The 20100-nt window shown below is 44.5% G+C and overlaps 2 protein-coding genes across 3 annotated transcripts in view; one reads left to right on the plus strand and one right to left on the minus strand.

Annotated features, from left to right (window-relative positions):
• glb1l2 (galactosidase beta 1 like 2) overlaps nt 1-6695 on the minus strand; it is a 25931-nt gene extending 19236 nt beyond the window's left edge. Inside the window, exon 1 of one of the 2 annotated variants that reach the window (XM_067419299.1) lies at nt 6442-6695. The gene's annotated coding sequence lies outside the window, so the exon portion shown is untranslated. Of the gene's footprint in view, nt 1-6401 lie in introns of both variants that reach the window. The other variant, XM_067419297.1, reaches the window with a different exon arrangement.
• Nucleotides 6452-19673, plus strand: LOC137043148 (sialic acid-binding Ig-like lectin 7). The gene is made up of 3 exons (XM_067419301.1): nt 6452-6567; nt 18624-18932; nt 19021-19673. The coding sequence occupies exons 1-3, from the start codon at nt 6465-6467 to the stop codon at nt 19398-19400; spliced, it is 792 nt and encodes a 263-aa protein (XP_067275402.1). The 5' UTR covers nt 6452-6464; the 3' UTR covers nt 19401-19673.
• The last annotated feature ends 427 nt before the right edge of the window (nt 19674-20100 follow it).

The raw sequence follows: 20100 nt of genomic DNA on the forward strand, positions 1-20100 counted from the left end.
CCGCCAATTTTGGCACCACAGGCTTAGATTTCCATCTTTGGCACTCATTGCATTGGTTTTGCACCCTCAGAACTGCCTCCCTGCCACGGAGAATCCAAAATAATTGGCGTATCTCTGCAAATACTCGTTCGGGGCCCGGATGGCAGAGACGAGCATCGTAGTCCTGGATAAGGACTCCATGCAAGGAGTCCAGGACAATAGGATGTGTGAATGCAGGGTCTAAGCAGTCGGCACGTCTGAGTCTTCCTCCAACTCGTATGATTCCCTCATTGGGGTCCGGCTCCGGGGACAGGGAAAGGAGATGACTGCTTCAGAGCACTGCTTTCCCTGACTTGAGATGACGTAACTCCTCTGGGAAGTACTCAGCCTGAAGTCTCCGGAAGATGCGGTATACATCTCTGCCTGCCGATAGTCCTCTGCTGTCAAGGGCTCATCCCAGTCTGCCGCCCCATGTACCTCCTGCGCTACAGCCTCAACCATATCCTTCCAGGACAGGTATGACTGACCTAAATGGGTCCCTTGGCTATCCACTCTAGATATTGCTCCGCACGAAGCAGACTTCTTGTACTCCGTAACATCCTGTTCTGGTACCTCTCCAGGTGAAGATGGTCATTCAGCTGGTCCCTTGAGGAGAAAAGAGGGCCCTTTGCTCCAGAGTCTACATAGCGCCAGGTACTCTCCCCTGTAAGCTCCTGGATCTCGGACACAGGAGTACCCACGAAAACCTTGAAGCGACATGACTCTGACTGCAACCAAGTTAAAACTGTTGTTGAGTGGCTCCAAAGCATTGTCTGGTCCGTCTTCAACGTCAGTTGTCTCTCTAACGTATTTGCCAATTGGGCAGCTGTCAGGGCACCGCAGAGCTTGAGGCGGGGAATGGAATGCTGTAGCCGGGGCGCTACCCTGGACCTAGCTGCCAAGAATGCCAGGTAGACCTGTCCCTGGGTATCTTCTGTCCTTAGGTAAGAGACCGATCCCTTTAATGGCATTTTTTTTCCCTTTCCTTACATTACTTTTACTTTTATATTTTAAGTAGTTTTGAAACCAGTACTTTTACACTTTTACTTAAGTAAAAAGCTTGAGTTGATACTTCAGCTTCTACAGAAGTATTTTTAAACCCTAGTATCTATACTTCTACTTGAGTAATGAATGCGAGTACTTTTGACACCTCTGAGGTTGACGCATCTGAAGTCAGAGTGGGAGCTGTGTTTTCGCAGCGCTCCACTCTTGATCATAAGGTTCACCCGTGCGCTTTTTTTTTGCGCCGGCTCTTGTCAGCTGAACGCAACTATGATGTGGGTAATAGGGAACTTGCTATCCGGCTGGCCATAGAGGAGTGGCGTCATTGGCTGGAGGGAGCCTCCACTCTGTTTATCGTCTGGAGTAACTTGGAGTATATCCGCTCTGCCAAGAGACTTAATGCTAGTCAGGCTCGCTGGGCTCTCTTTTTCTGGCGTTTTAGTTTCACGATCTCTTACAGACCTAGGTCCAGGAACGTTAAACCCGATGCTCTTTCTCGCCAGTTCTCTTCCTCTGATGACGGTGCTACCACGGAGACCATCCTACCGGAGGGATGCGTGGTTGGTTCCTTCACGTGGGGAGTGGAACGGTTGGTGAGAAGAGCGCTGGCGCACACCGTCGTTCCCTGGAGGTGCCCTGAAGGTAAACTTTTTGTCGTACAGTCGGTTCGTCCAGCTGTTCTTTGTTGGAGTCACGCCTCTAGATTTATTGCGCATCCGGGGGTGGGGCGCACGCTGGCAGTTGTCCGCCAGCGATTCTGGTGGCCTGCCATGGAACGTGAGATACGTCGATTTTTTTCGTGTCATGTTCTGTCTCTGCGCAGCAAAAATCCGGTAATTCGCCTCCCAAGGGTCTTCTTCGTTCCCTCTCTATTCCCTCTCGCCCTTGGTCCCATATTGCCCTGGATTTCGTCACGGGGCTTCCCCCCTCCTGTGGCAATATGGTGATTCTGACTGTTGTTGACCGATTTTCTAAGGCGGTTCATTTTGTCCCTCTTCCCAAGCTTCCGTCGGCAAAAGAGACTGCGCGTACGGTCATGGACCACGTCTTTAGGATTCACGGGTTTCCTACGGTTTTGGATAGGGGGCCCCAGTTTGTTTCTAACTTTTGGAGGGAATTCTGTTGGCAGATTGGGGCTACTGCCAGTCTGTCGTCAGGGTTTCACCCACAGACTAATGGCCAGGCTGAGCGCGCAAATCAGGACCTTGGGTGGATGCTTCGCTGCTTGGCAGCTAGAAACCCCTTCTCCTGGTGCGAACAATTGACTTGGGCAGAATACACGCATAATTCGTTGCCGTCATCGTCCACTGGCCTGTCTCCGTTTTTATGTTGCTTGGGTTACCAGCCACCTCTGTTTCCCTCTCAGGAAAGTGAGGCTGCCGTTCCCTCGGTCCGAGCGTTCATTCAGCGCTGTCGTCGTACTTGGAGGAGAGTGAGATCGGCTCTTTGCCGGACAGCGGAATGCACCCGTGTGGGCCGCTAACCATCGTTGGTCTAAAGCACCCAGGTATGTGTGTGGTCAGAAAGTTTGGCTGTCCACACGTAATTTACCCCTTCAGATGCCCGCTTGTAAGTTGGCTCCCCATTTCATTGGGCCCTATGTCATCACTAAGGTTATCAGTCTAGCGGTAGCATGGCTCAGGTTGCCACATTCCCTCAAGCGCGTCCACCCGGTTTTCGATGTCTCATGCATTAAGCCCGCGGTTCGCTCTCAGTTCCCTCCCTCTCCCCCCCCTTGCCATTCGTGCTAACTCCCCCGTCTTTAAGGTTAAGAAGCTGCTTGATGTCCGACCCCGAGTATCTTGTCGATTGGGAGGGATTCGGTCCGGAGGAGAGAAGCTGGGTACTAGGAAGGGATGTGCTGGACCGCTCGCTTATCGAGGACTTCCTCCGCGCCCGGCAGTCTTCCTCGGGGGCGTCAGGTGGCGCCCTTCGGGGAGGGGGTACTGTCAGGAGTTTGGTTTGATTTCTCTGGCTTTACTCTTCTCTGTACGCTTTCTCTCAGCTGTTCGCTATCTTAATCAGCGGCCGCGCTCTGTGCATCTCACACCTGTTCCTCCTTTGTCCTGATCACCTTGTTATTTAATTCTCATGCTCTTCTTCTCTCTTTGTCTCGTTATTGTTTGATCTTTCATGTCTGCAACTAACGTCTTGTCCTCTTATGCTCGCCTAGTCCTGTTTCGCCGTGTGTGTGTGGTTCAAGAGGATTTTCCCCTGGGTTCTGCGGCTTCCCAATCTGCTCTTCAGCACCGCCGTGCCAGCCGAGTGAGGTGTGCGTTCCGATGCGTCCAGCGTGTGCTCCCTGGCCAGCAGTACCCGTTACCAGGCTACTCGCCAGTTCTTTATCTGGACTCTTTAGTTTGCCTCTCCTGATCTGCGTCCGCCTTTACGGCTGGTAACTGGCAGTCAGCCTTATTTACCCTTTCTCCGTTTCAATAAATTAATATATAACCAGCATTCGCTTTTGTGTTCTTTCTACATTGTGACAGATTTAATGAAAGCAGTGAACTCATTATAAATAATTAGAAAGAAATCAAACAATCACCCATTAAAATGATTTATTTAAAAAAAAAAAAAAAACATTAGTAATGTGTTTAATAAACATCAATATTCAGTCAATAAATTTAATCAATAAACATCTCCCCAGTCATAACACGTCCTCACATGTAATGACCAGGAGCCGAAGCTATATATATTAAAAGGCTAAATCAGTTGTGAAGGTTTGGTGGGTTTGTCTATTCATGTTAAAGTTCATCAGTTGAGTTATTCAGTGAACTGTTGTTTCCTGTGTTAGATTTTCACACCAACAAAGTTTATTCCGTAAACGCTGGTCTCTTTCTCTGGGTTGATGCAGAAGTTTATTACTCACACAAATTAAAATGTATTGTTAAGTTTAATTCATTTATAGATGATTTATCACCCCCATGTCATTCCAAAACCAGTATGACTTTATTTCTTCTGTGGAAGACTAAAGGAGATCTTTTGCAAAATATCCACACTACTCTTTTCCAATATTTTACTTGATATATACAAGTATCTGATAGATGGTTTGAAATAAACAAGAATTAAATTCCATTTTTTAAAATCTTGCCAAAGTTATCTTGCTTGCATCAATGCACAATGTAGTCATGTTTTAACAGCAAAGCAAAGTGGGCTTAAGTTTCACTGGGCTTAAGTTTTGTTTGTGAAAACGGGGTTAATAGTTTTATCTTTAGAATAATTACCATAACAGTTTAAAACAACAAGAGCAAGACTAGGGCAGAGAGCTTAGGTTAGAGAAAACTATTAAAACAGTTGGCCTATCACCAACACTGCAGCTGTGTATCAATAACGTTGTGGAATTTACACACCTAATCTCATTTTGGCATACATATGGTAGTTTTTTGCTTGCATATGATACGCACTTTATGGCGTATTATACACACAAACTCCCATCCCAAGAGCGTGTCATATACATGCCATAAAGTGCATACCATATGCATGCCAAAACTCATTTTGGCGCATACATTCCATGACATTTTCACACTCGTAGCCTACTATTGCTATACATTCTCATGTGATCGTGTTGAATTAATACTCTGTTATCCAACAAATTTGGCTACAATGTAACAAATTCCTTTATTTTAGGGACAAATTCCTTTTTCTTCTCATTCATCTCTGGTTTCTTGTTCTTTATGATGTTTTCATTTCTTTAGCTGGGAAGTCTTGATTTTTATGCACACCATTAAATTAATAAAGTTATATTTTATAAAAAAAAAAATATATTTAATCCTTAAAACACAAACTAATGCAATATGTAACTCAAAATACAGGTAAAACACCAAAAACCAATAAAAAAACAATACGGAAATTTGCTTTATATTTATACAGTACATTGAGCCCTATTTAATATGGACTTTTTTTACAGTGTATATTTTAAATAATATCAAATTATTCGATAATTATTCGAGAAACATTTCACTTCTGCTTTTTGCATTGAAGGCGTTCTCAAATCTATTATAGATTGTATCATCCTTTCCTGATTCCATCGTGCATGCTTGTATTCAACGTCTGTGAGGTTTTCAGTGATGCACTGTGACTTCACCACAACTGAAGTAAAGGTCGCTCTTATCTGGGGCACTGTAGTCTTTATTTAAGGTAAACTATCAAATTTTGTTTTAAAAGAGAAATTATTTAATTGTAAACTGTACAACTGTCAAGACAAATTACAATAAAAGAGATGGTTATAAGCTATACATTTAATTTTCATTATTTCTATTCTCAGAATGCTTCCTGCAGCTTTTCTTGTATTCAGCTCCATTCTGTCAGGTTGGTCTTTTTGTGTGTGTGTGTTTTCATTAAGAATATAATTGAATTAACAATGACCCCAAAAAGTATACTTAACACTTTTGGACACTCGTGTCAAACTTAATGTCTTATAGTCATTGCATTAGATCTGCTAACAAAGAGCTTTTCTCAGAAGTAACTTCACTTTCAGAGCCATAAAGGTTCCAAAAAGGTTCTTCATGGAACCAAAGATGCCAAACCTTTATTTTTTGGAGTGTATATAAAGTGTACTATAAAGTGTGACAGCCAGAACGTTAATTTTAAAACCTATAACAAGCTTTATTGAGTGAAAAACTTGAAATACTAATAAATAAATGAGGATTTACTGTATAGTTTATAATGCAGAGACGTGATGCCTATAAATTGTTATTTGTGGCTTAATTGTCAAAATATTTTTGAGGCATAATGCATATATTACGCTGGACCACAAAACCAGTCATAAGTGTCATGGGTATATTTGTGGCCAACATTGTATGGATCAAAATTACAGATTTTTCTTTTATGCCAAAAAACTTCTGGATATTCAGTAAAGATCATGTTCCATGAAGGTATCTTGTCATTTTCTTACCGTAAATGTATTAATAATAGTAATATACATTGCTAAAGACTTCATTTGGACAGCTTTTAAGGTGATTTTCTCATTATTTAAACTTTTTTGCACCTTCAGATTCCAGATCTGTTGTACCTCGGCCAAATATTCCCCTATTCTAACAAACCATACATCAATTGAAAGCGTATTTATTCAAATTATGTGTAAATCTCTCTTTTTATGACCCTTATGACTGGTTTTGTGGTCCAGGGTCACATATAGGTGTATAGATGTTTATTATATTTCATTATAGCACATTTGTGTTCCAGCTGCCTGGTGTCAGTCAAGCCTGAAAGTATCGGTCCCCAAAATCCTAAACGCCACCAGCGGCTCCTGCCTTTTGATTCCCTGCCTATTTACAATTTCAAAGGATAAAGAAGCATTTCTTCACAGTTCACCAGTAGTAACCTGGAGACGAGGATCTATGTGGGCACTCTATGATACAGCTCGTTTTACTAATGCTCACCGTCAGAAGGAGCCTCTGGTGAAGGTGGTGGGGGACTTACAGATGAAAAACTGCACCTCTGTCATGATGAATCTCACAAGCCAGCATTCAGATCGCTACTTCTTCAGGTTTCAATCTTCGGGCTTTAGTGTGACTGAAACAAAAGCTGTGCAGATAAATGTGTCAGGTAAGGGAGTGTGCAAATGTTTCAATAATAGTCAAAGACATTAGTTTTCAGTTTAAGAGGTTTGTGACACCAAATCTTTGAAAAATGTTATGAAGGGGCACATGTTAGTAGCTAAACTATAAAAAACAAGTTAATATTGAACAGTTTACATTTGAGGTCAAACATTGCCACTAATTTTATGTATTTTTGCTCCCCAAAGATGGTAGCTGTTTTCCTTTCCTGAATTATCAGTGTTGTTCACTTAGTTCCTTGGCCAAAAATACATAATGTATTTAAATAAGAATAAAAAATACCTTAGTTGAAATGTTTTAACATAAAATACCATATATATATATATGGGTGTTTCTGCAACTACGGGCACTTTTGACTATCCAAATTTTTAAAAAATCAACCTTTTTGAATTTACATTTTAACCATCATGGTCTGTAATACATATAACAATGTACACAAAATGTAATGTAGTCGTTAAGATTTTAATCTTTAGTTTTTTGGGTCATCTTCTTAAAAAGTGTCCTTACCGCAACGTTACAATTAAGTTCATTTCATACATTTTCCTTTATTTGTTTCTATTAAAAAAATATCATATTTAAATAGCTTTTTCAAATTTTACCCAGTTTTGTAAATACTGATATAAAAATAATAATATACAAAATAGGGAATTTCATGTTTTTTTCTATGCCATGTAATTTTTTTTACAGTAACCTTAGATGTCAGTTGTTTCCATACGCACAAAATGCATTTGAGGTCAACCACCAACATGCTGATGATATTGCCATGCTGGTGATATTTTTCTCCACACATACCGCTTAGAATTAGGGCCAAAAAGTTCTATCTTGGTCTCATCAGACCAGAGAATCCTTATTTCTCGCCATCTTTGAGTCCTTTAGGTGTTTTTTTTTAGCAAACTTTCATGTGTCTTGCATTGAGGAGAGGCTTCCGTCGGGCCACTCTGCCATAAAGCTCTGACTGGTGGAGGGCTGCAGTGATGGTTGACTTTTACAACTTTCTCCCATCTCTGCATCTCTGGAGCTCAGCCTTGGTGATCTTTGGGTTCTTCTTTACCTCTCACCAAGGCTCTTTTTCCTGATAGCTCAGTTTGGCCAGACGGCCATCTCTAGGAAGGATTCTGGCCATCCCAAACGTCTTGCATTTAAGGATTATGGAGGCCACAGTGCTTTTAGGAACCTTAAGTGGAGCAGAAATGTTTTTGTAACCATAGCCAGATCTGTGCCTTGCCACAATTCTGTCTCTGAGCCAGTTCCTTTGACCTCATGATTTTCATTTGCTCTGACATGCACTGTGAGCTGTAAGGTCTTATATAGACAGGTGTGTGGCTTTCCTAATCGAGTCCAATCAGTATAATCAAGCTGGACTCAAATGAAGGTGTAAAACCATCTCAAGGATGATCAGAAGAAATGGACAGCACTTGAGTTAAATATATAAGTGTCACAGCAAAGGCTCTGAATACATAGGACCATGTGAAATTTCAGTTTTGATTTTTATAAAAATCAGCAAAAATGTCAACAATTCTGTGTTTTTCTGTCAATATGTGGTGCTGTGTGTACATTAATGAGAAAAAAAATTAACTTAAATGATTTTAGCAAATGGCTGCAATATAACAAATACTTTCCGTACCTACTATAATATATATATATATATATATATATATATATATATATATATATATATATATATATATATATATATATATATATATATATATATACTGCAGTACTAATACTGTCATTTAATTTAAAAAGAATGTAAAGTAAACCTTGAATTTGTCTGTACCGCGACACAAGGTCTTTACAGCAACACCTAAATTTGCTGCGGTAATGACATGTTGCGGTAATGACATTTTTGCTAATATTTTAGCTAATTGCAGCTAGCAAGGCCTACTACATTAGTTTTGACTCTTAGCATCTTAATATAAAATAATTCAACAGTAATATACATTTATTTTTAAAATGTAGTCCAAAATACACAGTTATTAAGCTGAATGGTAAGGACGCACAATAAATACTAGAGCAGAAAAGATAATGTTTACCTTATTTTTTTGGCAATCTCACAATACATGGCCCCGGTCATCCTCTCCTAATACAGTGCAGTCGACTTGTCCCATGGGCAGAAAAACACCCCCAAAGCATGATGCTACCACCTCAATGCTTCACAGTAGGAATGTTGTTCTTGGGATGGTAATCATCATTCTTCTTCCTTGACCTAAGATCATGATGTCTTAGTGTATTACCAAGAGTAACCTTGGAAACGGTGGTCCCAGCTCTTTTCAGGTCATTGACCAGCTCCTCCTATGTAGTTCTGGACGGATTTCTAACCTTTAGGATCATTGAGACCCTACGGCGTGAGATCTTGCATGGAGCCCCAGTTCGAGGGAGATTGACAGTCATGTTTAGCTTCTTCCATTTTATAATGATTGCTCCAACAGTGGACCTTTTTCCACCAAGTGTCACGGCTGTAATGAGAGACAGAGAGGATCCAATAGCGAATCAAAAAACAAGTTTATTGTTCCACAGGACGGCAAGCGTCAACAATAAACCAAGCTCAGATAACAGGCAAAAGTATAAAGAGACAGGCTCCAGGGCACAGGCAGGCGAACTGCGGCGAAGGTCAGGTGCAGGCGGTCAGGCAGACGATACGGCAGAGCAGGGAAGCAGCGGACAACCAGAGGCCGAAATCCTGGACCAGGAACGGAGATAATTCCCCCAGGGGAAACAGAAGCCGAAGCCAGCCACGCCAGAGAAGCCTGTAACAATCTGACAATGGGTGCCAGTGAGAGAGCGGTTTAAATAGTGAGACTGATGAGTGCAGCAGGTGAAAGTGATGAGTCCCATAATCAGTGGCCACGCCTCCAACACAACCTCACAAGACACAAAGAAGGAGACAATGAATTCATAAACCGTGACAGTACCCCTCCCCCTAGGAGCGCCTCCTGGAGCTCCCAGGAGGACCTACCTGTCGATTGTAATCATCGATAAGGGAGTGATCCAGTATGTCCCTAGCAGGAACCCAACTTCTCTCCTCCGGACCGTAACCCTCCCAGTCCACCAAGTACTGGAATCCGCGTCCCCTCCGTCTAGCGTCCAGAATACGATTGACCGTATAAGTTGGTTCCCCATCTACGAGTCGCGGCGGGGGGGGGAACCGGGGTAGGCGGATTAATAGGAGCATGAAAAACAGGCTTTAATTTGGAAACATGAAACACGGGGTGAATTCTCCCGTACGCGGGAGGTAGTTTGAGGCGGACTGTCACCGGGCTAAGAATCTTGGTGACAGTAAACGGGCCAATGAATTTAGGGGCTAGCTTATTACTCACGGAGCGGAGAGGAATGTTCTTAGAAGAAAGCCACACTTTTTGACCTACGACGTAGACGGGAGGCTTAGACCGGTGGCGATCGGCTTGGGCCTTGGTGCGTCTACCCACCCGGAGCAGAGTCTCACGGGCTCTACTCCAAGTGTCTCGACACCTCTGGACGAAGGCGTGCGCGGAGGGGACCGCGACCTCGGATTCCAGACTGGGAAAGATAGGTGGCTGGTACCCTAAACTACATTCAAAAGGCGAAAGGCCCGTACCTGACACTGGTAATGAATTATGTGCGTACTCAATCCATGAGATGAGTTGACTCCAGGAGGAAGGATTTCTGGAGGCCAAACATCGTAACCCTCTCTCAAGGTCCTGGTTGGCCCGCTCTGTCTGGCCATTGCTCTGAGGATGAAACCCCGAAGACAAACTAACCGTCGCCCCTAATAATTTACAAAATTCTCGCCAAAATTTGGACACGAACTGGGGTCCCCTGTCGGAGACCACGTCCATCGGAAGGCCATGTAAACGAAAGACGTGATCGACGACAGCTACCGCTGTCTCCTTGGCTGAAGGTAATTTGGGCAAGGGAACAAAATGTACCATCTTCGAGAATCGGTCCACGACGGTCAAAACAACCGACTTGCCCTGGGAGGGCGGGAGGGCGGTGATAAAATCTAGAGCGATATGGGACCAGGGTCTCGAAGGGACAGACAGCGGTTGAAGGAGCCCATCGGGAGGGCGGTTAGATGTCTTCCCCATGGCACAGACTGAACAGGCCAAAACAAAATCTCGGATGTCACGAGCCATACCGGGCCACCAGAATCGTTGCTTAACCAAAAATTTGGTTCTATTAACTCCTGGATGACAAGCGACATTGGAGCAGTGTCCCCATCGAACAACGTCGGACCGAACTCCCTCCGGAACGAATAATCGGTTCGGTGGTCCACCGTGCGGAGGCGTTACCCCTTCTAAGGCCGTCCTGACCTTCGATTCGACCTCCCATTCGAGTGTGGAGACTTTAAGTCTCTCAGGTAAAATGCACTCGGGAGTAGACGGGCGTTCGGAGCGGTCAAAAACGCGCGACAAAGCATCGGGTTTGATGTTTTTGGAACCCGGGCGGTACGAAAGAGAAAAGTCAAAACGTCCGAAAAAAAGGGACCACCGAGCCTGCCTGGAGTTGAGTCTCTTAGCCGATCTGATGTATTCCAGATTCTTATGGTCGGTCCAAACGATAAAAGGAACCCCCGACCCCTCTAGCCAATGACGCCACTCCTCCAATGCCAGTTTGACTGCCAACAGCTCTCTATTACCAATGTCATAATTGCGTTCGGCTGGCGACAAGCGATGAGAAAAAAACGCGCAAGGGTGCATCTTATCATCCGAGGAAGAGCGCTGGGATAGAACCGCTCCTACCCCCACCTCTGACGCGTCGACCTCCACCACAAACTGGCGTGATGGATCAGGGGTCACTAAAATGGGAGCCGAAACAAAGCGGCTCTTCAGGTTGGTAAATGCAGTCTCGGCTGCAACCGACCACCTGAACGCCGTTCGGGTGGAGGTCAAGGCAGTCAGAGGCGCGGCTAGCTGGCTGAAGTTGCGAATAAAACGCTGATAAAAATTGGCGAACCCCAGAAACCTCTGTAGGGCCTTACGGGAATCTGGACTTGGCCAATCTATCACAGCCCTAACCTTATCGGGATCCATGCGCATTCCCTCGGACGAGATGATGTAACCTAAAAATGGTACAGACTGTGCATGAAACGCGCATTTCTCCGCCTTGACAAAAAGCCCATTCTCTAGCAACCTCTGTAACACTAGTCTGACGTGCTGGACATGTTCCTGGAGAGAAGAAGAAAAAATCAGTATGTCATCCAGGTAAACATAAAGAAACTGATCTACCATGTCTCCCAGCACGTCATTGACCAGTGTCTGGAAGACTGCGGGAGAGTTGGACAGCCCGAAGGGCATGACCAAATATTCAAAGTGCCCCCTGGGGGTGTTAAATGCAGTCTTCCATTCATCCCCCTTCCTGATGCGCACCAAATGATAGGCATTGCGTAAATCCAATTTCGTGAATATGGATGCTCCCTGTAACCTCTCGAAAGCTGAAGACATCAACGGCAAAGGATAGGTATTCTTTACCGTGATGTTATTCAGCCCCCGGTAGTCAATGCAAGGTCGCAGAGAACCATCCTTCTTACCCACGAAAAAGAACCCCGCCCCCGCTGGAGAAGAGGAAGGACGGATGAACTTGGAAGCTAGAGAATCAGAAATGTATTTCTCCATGGCCTCCCTTTCAGGAGTAGAAAGTGAATATAACTTGCCCTTAGGCGGAGACTTGCCTGGAAGTAGATCTATAGCACAGTCATAGGGACGATGAGGAGGAAGAGAAGCAGCCCGGGACTTACTGAACACCTCCTTCAGGTCGAGGTACTCCTTAGGCACGTTAGATAAATCCACCGTCTTCTCCTGCAACACAAAACTAGACATACACGAACGAGCAGACACAAGACAAGAGGCATAACACTGATTACTCCAGGATGTGATAGTATTATGTCCCCAGTCAACCCTGGGATTGTGTTTCTGTAACCAGGGATGACCGAGGACAACAGGTGCATGAGGAGTGTCAGTGAGGAGGAATGTGATAGTCTCTGTGTGGTTCCCAGAAATGGTGAGTGTAATGTTTTCAGTGATGTGGGTGATGGTGGGTAAAGTCTGGCCATTGAGGGCGTGAACAGAAATGGTACTGGAAAGGGGGGTGACGGGAATCCTGAGTCGTTGTGCCAGAGTCTGATCGATAAAATTACCCTCCGCTCCAGAATCCACGAGGGCTTGGCAGATGTAAAAACTGGCTGCCCACTGCAATCTTCCCGGAAGGAGAGTCGCGGACGAGGCTTTCTCCAACGCAGCTCCACCCGACAGTAACCTCCTTACTACTGCCGGGCTCGATCTTTTACTGAACACTGGTTGAGGAAATGCCCCGCCGCACCACAGTAGAGACAGAGACCCCCCGCTCTGCGACGCTCTCTCTCCTCCCGGGAAAGCCGAGCTCTACCCACCTGCATGGGCTCGGGATCGTTGGTGGGGCTGACCGTGTAGGCGCCATTGGGCTCACGAAACTCAGATGTCCTCCGCATATGAGAGCGGGATTCCAGGCGTGAGTCAACTCGAAGTGCTAACGTCATCAGTCCATCGAGATCCGTAGGTAAATCCAAGGCGTACACCTCTCGCTGTACACGGTCAGCCAGCCCATGCAGGAAACGGTCCCACTGCGCTTCCTTGTTCCAACCACACTCAGCGGCCAGGGTACGAAAGTCGATGATGTAATCAGAAACGGGTCTACTGCCTTGTTGCAGATCGGAAAGCCTGCGGGCCGCCTCGCGTCCCACGGCGGCTCGGTCAAAGACCCGTTTCATCTCCTCCGTGAGTGCGAGGAACGAGGAACAACACGGATGGCGATTCTCCCAAACCGCCGTTCCCCAGCGTGCCGCACGGCCCGTGAGCAGGTTGATTACCAACGCCACCTTGGAAGTCTCTGAAGCGAACGTGGTGGATTGCAGAGAAAAGAACAATGAACATCTTGTTAGGAAGGATCTACAAAGATCGGGCTCACCAGCGTAGCGTTCGGGCGTCGGAATCCGGGGCTCGTGCGGGTTGATGTTAGCTGGTGGCTGGGGAAACGGCGGCGGTGGTGGGGGCGCAGTGGGAATCCGTAGCTGTTGAAGTTGGTTGGAGAGCTCGGACACCTGCTCCGCCATCGCCTGTAATGCCTGGGTGGTAGCAGTCGCCTGTTGCTCCTGGCGATCCATCCGCAGACTGTTCGCGTTGAGATACTCTTGTAATTCGTTCATCTTCGCTGGATCCATAATGGTCAGATTGTTCTGTCACGGCTGTAATGAGAGACAGAGAGGATCCAATAGCGAATCAAAAACAAGTTTATTGTTCCACAGGACGGCAAGCGTCAACAATAAACCAAGCTCAGATAACAGGCAAAAGTATAAAGAGACAGGCTCCAGGGCACAGGCAGGCGAACTGCGGCGAAGGTCAGGTGCAGGCGGTCAGGCAGACGATACGGCAGAGCAGGGAAGCAGCGGACAACCAGAGGCCGAAATCCTGGACCAGGAACGGAGATAATTCCCCCAGGGGAAACAGAAGCCGAAGCCAGCCACGCCAGAGAAGCCTGTAACAATCTGACAATGGGTGCCAGTGAGAGAGCGGTTTAAATAGTGAGACTGATGAGTGCAGCAGGTGAAAGTGATGAGTCCCATAATCAGTGGCCACGCCTCCAACACAACCTCACAAGACACAAAGAAGGAGACAATGAATTCATAAACCGTGACACCAAGCTGCTTGGCAGTTTCCCCATAGCCCTTTCCAGCCTTGTGGAGGTGTACAATTTTGTCTCTAGTGTTTTTGGACAGCTCTTTGGTCTTGGCCATGTTAGTAGTTGGATTCTTACTGACTGTATGGGGTGGACAGGTGTCTTTATGCAGCTAAGGACCTCAAACAGGGGCATCTAACAGGTCTTTGAGTAACAGGTCTTTGAGGGTCAGAATTCTAGCTGATAGACAGGTGTTCAAATACTTATTTGTAGCTGTATCATACAAATAAATAGTTTTAAAAAAATCATATATTGTGATTCCTGCTTTTTTATTTTTAGATTATTTCTCTCACAGACCCCTCCATGATTTCCAAGTGGGAGAACTTCCAAAATAGCAGGGTGTTCAAATACTTATTTTCCTCAGTGTATATATACTGTATATGTGTATATATACTGTAAACAAGGTGATTAACAGGACACAGGCGATGGCTATAACTCATTAGACAAACTGGGGAGAAACTTGGTCAAGGGGGAATAAACTCAAAACACAAAGAACACATCAGATAGGGCATACATGTAACATAACGCCCCCCCTCTCGGAAAGGCTGCAGTAACTCGCGCCGTAGACAGTAACTGAGGAGGGAGGGTGGGGGCTCAGGAGGAGGACTGTGAGGAGGATGACACCCTGGGGATGACTGACAGAGAAGGAGCCTCTGATGCAGCCGAGGAGCCAAAGAGCCACCGCGACGCAGATGGTCCTGGAGACCGAGGTAACTCCACAGCAACGAGCACTCGAGGTGGAACCAGGGAACTAGAGGACAGCGGCTGATCCGGAGGGACCGAGGACAAAGGCGGAGCTGAAGGGAGGGCAGAGCCAGACGAAGCCGCAGGCAAAGGCAGGTCGACGACTGACCAAGACGGAGCCGGAGAGACGAGGGAGCCCGGAGAAGCCGTATGGCCGATTGGTTTCCGGTGGAGCCGAGGGAGGGAGGAGCCATGAGAGCGCCGAAGAGTTGACGGGTCAAGGCGGAGCAGGGGGCACCGAGGCTGGAGGCGGAGACGGGGAAACCTCAGTGCTGGACAGAGCTGGTGGCCAGAAGACACTCGGTGTGTCCACACAGCATATTATGGATGGCGCAGAGGGATGGAAGGGCAGCAGCGAAGGAATGTTACATGTACCTGTCTTGTCTGTTTTTGTTTAGCTTGTGTTTCTCCCCAGTTCAGTTAATTAGTCATGTCAGTCACCTGTGCCTTGTCCTTCACCTGCACCTCGTTATCCTCATTTTACCTCAGTTTTGCCCTCAGTAGCCACGTTTACATGCACACTGTTTTTGTCATTCCAATTTTAATAATTCCGATTGAAAGATTTAGTGGACTGTTTATATGAGAGAGACGTTATCTAAACCGATCTGGGGTTTACATGTGCTGACTTTCAATCGCAATCATCACAGAGCAGTTTGTCTGCCGCATCAGAAACGTCGACGCTGTCCTCTCCAGCAGCTGGAATGTGTTCAAGGATGCCGTAGCAATTCTCAACGGCCACCAGGACTTATACGGTTTTATAAAAGCTATTTATTTATTGTAAAGTGTAACCATCTCTGAAAAAAAATTATTTTGTCAGGGGCAGTTGAAGTAAAAAGTGCCTGGGACAAACGTTGTCAAAGATGATAGCCAGGCTATGTCTGTGTCATTATGCCAACATTATCTTCATAACGTATATATAACTTAAAGGGATAGTTCACTTTGAAATTCAATTTTGATATGTTTTAGCTTATCTCATGGGCATCCGAGATTTAGGAGTATTTGTTTCCCCAGTAGTTTCAATTTTGATAATTTTTGGTCAAACCATTCTTGTCTGTGCCTCACATAATGCAGGTCTAGGCAAGGCAAGGCAAGGCAAGTTTATTTATATGGCACATTTCATACACAATGGCAATTCAAAGTGCTTTACATAGAAAAGAATTAAAATAGGGCTAAAAAATGCATAAGAAAAACAATGCAATGTAAAGAGAATTAGAAATAATAAAATGATAATAACCAAAGAAAAGAACAAAGGTAAACTAAAACAGTTATAAAAATAATTTAAAAAATGATGCATAGATAAGGTGCAATCAGTCGGACGTACAGTGGCACAGTGCTCATTCAGTAAATGCACAGCTAAACAGATGTGTTTTGAGTCTGGATTTGAATGTGGCTACTGTTGGAGCACATCTCATCTGTTCAGGAAGCTGGTTCCAACTGCGGCTGGCATAAAAGCTAAAGGCAGACTCTCCTTGCTTTGAGTGAACTCTTGGTATTTCTAACTGACTTGATCCTGCTGATCTGAGTGATCTGTTGGGTTTGTATTTAATCAGCATATCTGCAATGTATTGAGGTCCTAGCTCATTGAGAGATTTATAAACAAGTAGAAGTACTTTAAAATCGATCCTAGATGTAACTGGAAGCCAGTGTAAAGACCTGAGGACTGGTGTGATATGGTCATATTTTCTGCTTCTGCTCAGAATCCTGGCAACAGCGTTCTGTATGAGCTGCAGCTGTCTAATGGTATTTTTGGGAAGGCCGGTGAGAAGGCCATTACAATAGTCCACCCTACTGGTGATGAAAGCATGAACTAGTTTCTCTAAGTCTTGCCTGGAAACAAAACATCTAATTCTTGCAATATTTTTCAGATGATATTATGCTGATTTAGTTATTGCTTTGACATGACTACTGAAACTCAGGTCTGACTCCAAAATCACTCCAAGATTCCTGACTTGATTTTTTGTTATCAGGCCTTTAGCCTCAAGATATGCGTTCACCTTGAGAATTTCATTAGGTCTATGGTCACCACCTCAAAGAGCATACACAGAGAAGTCCAAATTAAACAATCCCCCATCGTAAGTACACACTGATGGCCTAAGACACGAAACGAGCGGTTTGTGTGAGAAAACGAACAGTATTTATATCGTTTGTACCTCTTGTACACCACTACATCCGACTGATCTGAGGGTGCGCGTGCGTGTTTCCTGTGGTGACATTCGCGCGTTCTGGCTTTAGTCTGCACAAGCGCGGAAAGCGGCGGAAGTGGTATCACATTCTTGATCAGTGTATTCTGGTTCAAATAAATATGGTTGTGGAAAAAATTCAACGTTGTCTGTTAATATATCGAAATCTTCTTCCATTGCGATGTCCTGTACGTCTAAATATGTTTAGATCTTCACAGTGAAAGGTTACACTTCCCAAATTTCTGTGAGAGACGTACACGCGCAGGAGATCCACTTCCGGCGCTTTCCGCGCTTGTGCAGACTAAAGCCAGAACGCGCGAATGTCACAACAGGAAACACGCACGCGCGCGTTCGGATCAGTCGGATGTAGTGGTGTGCAAGAGGTACAAACGATATAAATACTGTTTGTTTTCTCACACAAACCGCTCGTTCCGTGTCTTGGGCCATCAGTGTGCACTTACGATGGGGGATTGTTTAATTTGGACTTCTCTGTGTATGCTCTTTGAGGTGGTGACCATAGACCTGCATGTGAGGCACAGACAAGAAAGGTTTGACCTAAAATGATCAAAATTGAAAGTACTGGGGAAACAAATACTCCTACATCTCGGATGCCCATGAGGTAAGCTAAAACATATACATAAAATACTGTAGGCTATATTAAATATAAAAATTGTATCAAAATGAAATATTATAAACTTTCTGGACAAAGTTGGAAAAGTATCATGCTTGTGCTTTGGGTCATTCTGACCTGTGAGGGAAGGATGTGTTACAGGTATAGCTACAGGAGGAGAGGATGAGAAAGTGTCCAAATTATTATAATAAGTTATGACGAAATGGTTTGAATCCTTTAAACAAACGTTCACATATGTGCATTTACATATCTTTTTTTTCACAAAATGAAACAAATTTAATAGCCTAATGTGACAGCTTTCAATTACACATAAATCTGGACAGACGTGTGTCTTAAGTGTAAGAAATACATAAGATAAAAATGAGATTGTATTTTATTACTTCCTTAAGAATGCATATAATTAAAAATATAAAAACAAAGTATGTTTTTAAAAAAAAGCTCTGGTTATCCCAACACACACACACACACACACACACACACACACACACACACACACACACACACACACACACACACACACACACACACACACACACACACATTTGGAGAGGTCAACCTTTCAAGCAGAGGTGTGTGAAAGCTTTCCAAGTAGTCTGAAATTCAGGGTTTTTGTTTCTTATCAATCAGATCGAAAGTAACTAACTAAGTACTTGAGTAGTTTTTTCATAAAATACTTACTGTTACTCAAGTAACTATTACGATCGTTACTTTTACTTGAGTAAATATTTCCGTAAGCACTTTGAGTACAGATATTGGCTACTCTAACCACCTCTGCTCTTTCTTCTCTCCATATCCTGATAGACTCCTTGGCGGAGCCGCATGTGATTGTGCCGATGCTCCGGGAGGGTGAGATGGGGAATTTGACTTGCTCCGTTCCAGTGCCTTGCCCTAGTAACTATCCAAATATAACATGGGATCCTGCATTAGGTGGCAATATAACACAATGGACACAGCTAAATTCTGATGGGACACAGAGTGTTTCTGCCATTTTGAACTTCCTCCCATCGTTCCACCACCATGAGCTGAAAGTGAGCTGTGTTTCCATCCATCTTCTAAACAGACATGACAAACCAATGCTAAGCCACAAAACCGTCAGCCTCAATGTGGAGTGTGAGATTTTAACCCTACACAGTTTGCAGCTTCTCTTTTTGTGGTCGTTCTGAAAATGCATGCTGATTCTTCTCTTTCTGGTCTACAGATCCTCCTAAGGAAACACAGGTCTCTCTTACAGGCTCACTTGGCCTTGGCAATAATTTAACTCTCACCTGTCAAAGTAATGCCAACCCTCCAACGGTCCACAGGTGGTTCATGAAGAAGGACGGGATAGTGAAAGAAGTGGGTGCCTCACGTGTGCTTTCCTTTACTATGGCCATTGAGAATACTGGGGAATACACTTGTGAGGCACAGAACTTATATGGTGCTGTGAACTCCACAATCCTACAGATCAATGTCCCAGGTCAGTCTGCGCTTGAGACTGCACTACAGAGCAAGGTTTCTCAAATCAGGCCCTGGAGAGCCACTGTCATGTGTGGTTTAGTTCAGATCTTGATCAAACTCACTATACCTACAATTTTCTAGTAACTCTGAAGATAAACTGTCTTATTGGGAGATGAGAGATATTTGAAAAAACATTCATTAATTAATGCGGTGAAAGCGTTGCTTGGCACCTGCTTTTCTCATGGAGGAAGGAATGTACTGGCCAGAACGAACTTTGTTCTTGTTCTTGCCACCTCGAGAAAAGGAACAAACTTCTTTGTTCTTGCAGAGTATATCCCAAGCTTTAGGTTGCAGGCTTACCTTCAGGGGCTTTGCACTGAAGACCTTTATTAGCTTATTCAAGTGTGTTTGATAAGGAACTAAATTCTGCTGGCCATTGGCGCTAAATGACCGGATTTGAGGAACCCTTCTGTAGAGTTTCACCATATATTTTTACACTACTGTGCTGTGTTCAAAATCCCCCCCTATACCCTCCTTCACTATTCCCTACATTAGTTCACTGATAGTCCACTTGAGGGAGTGAGTGAAAACGAATTCGGACACTGAGTGGCCGGAAGAGCTGCAACTTTTGCAGCTTGTGCTTGCTGTTTATTTGAAACGTAGCAAACCGGCACCTCTAGTAATAATGAAAAGATTTATCTTGAATTCTGCGATGGAAACTTGCATGTGTAAACCACAATCAAACTAATCAATTAAAAAGGAATTTATACCTGCATGCATGCTATTTGGTTGGTTATAATTTGGTTGGATATTTGGATAATTGATTCAGCTGCGGGTGCCA

Source organism: Pseudorasbora parva, chromosome 16 (assembly GCF_024679245.1).
Source record: "Pseudorasbora parva isolate DD20220531a chromosome 16, ASM2467924v1, whole genome shotgun sequence".
Classification (NCBI taxonomy): Eukaryota; Metazoa; Chordata; class Actinopteri; order Cypriniformes; family Gobionidae; genus Pseudorasbora; species Pseudorasbora parva.

Excerpts from the sequence above, each read along its gene's own strand:
- LOC137043148 (XM_067419301.1), top strand. The coding sequence starts at position 6,465 with ATGATGAATCTCACAAGCCAGCATTCAGATCGCTACTTCTTCAGGTTT. Across the intron at positions 6,568-18,623 it reads TGTGCAGATAAATGTGTCAG|ACTCCTTGGCGGAGCCGCAT; the intron begins GTAAGGGAGTGT and ends ATATCCTGATAG. Across the intron at positions 18,933-19,020 it reads CGTCAGCCTCAATGTGGAGT|ATCCTCCTAAGGAAACACAG; the intron begins GTGAGATTTTAA and ends TCTGGTCTACAG.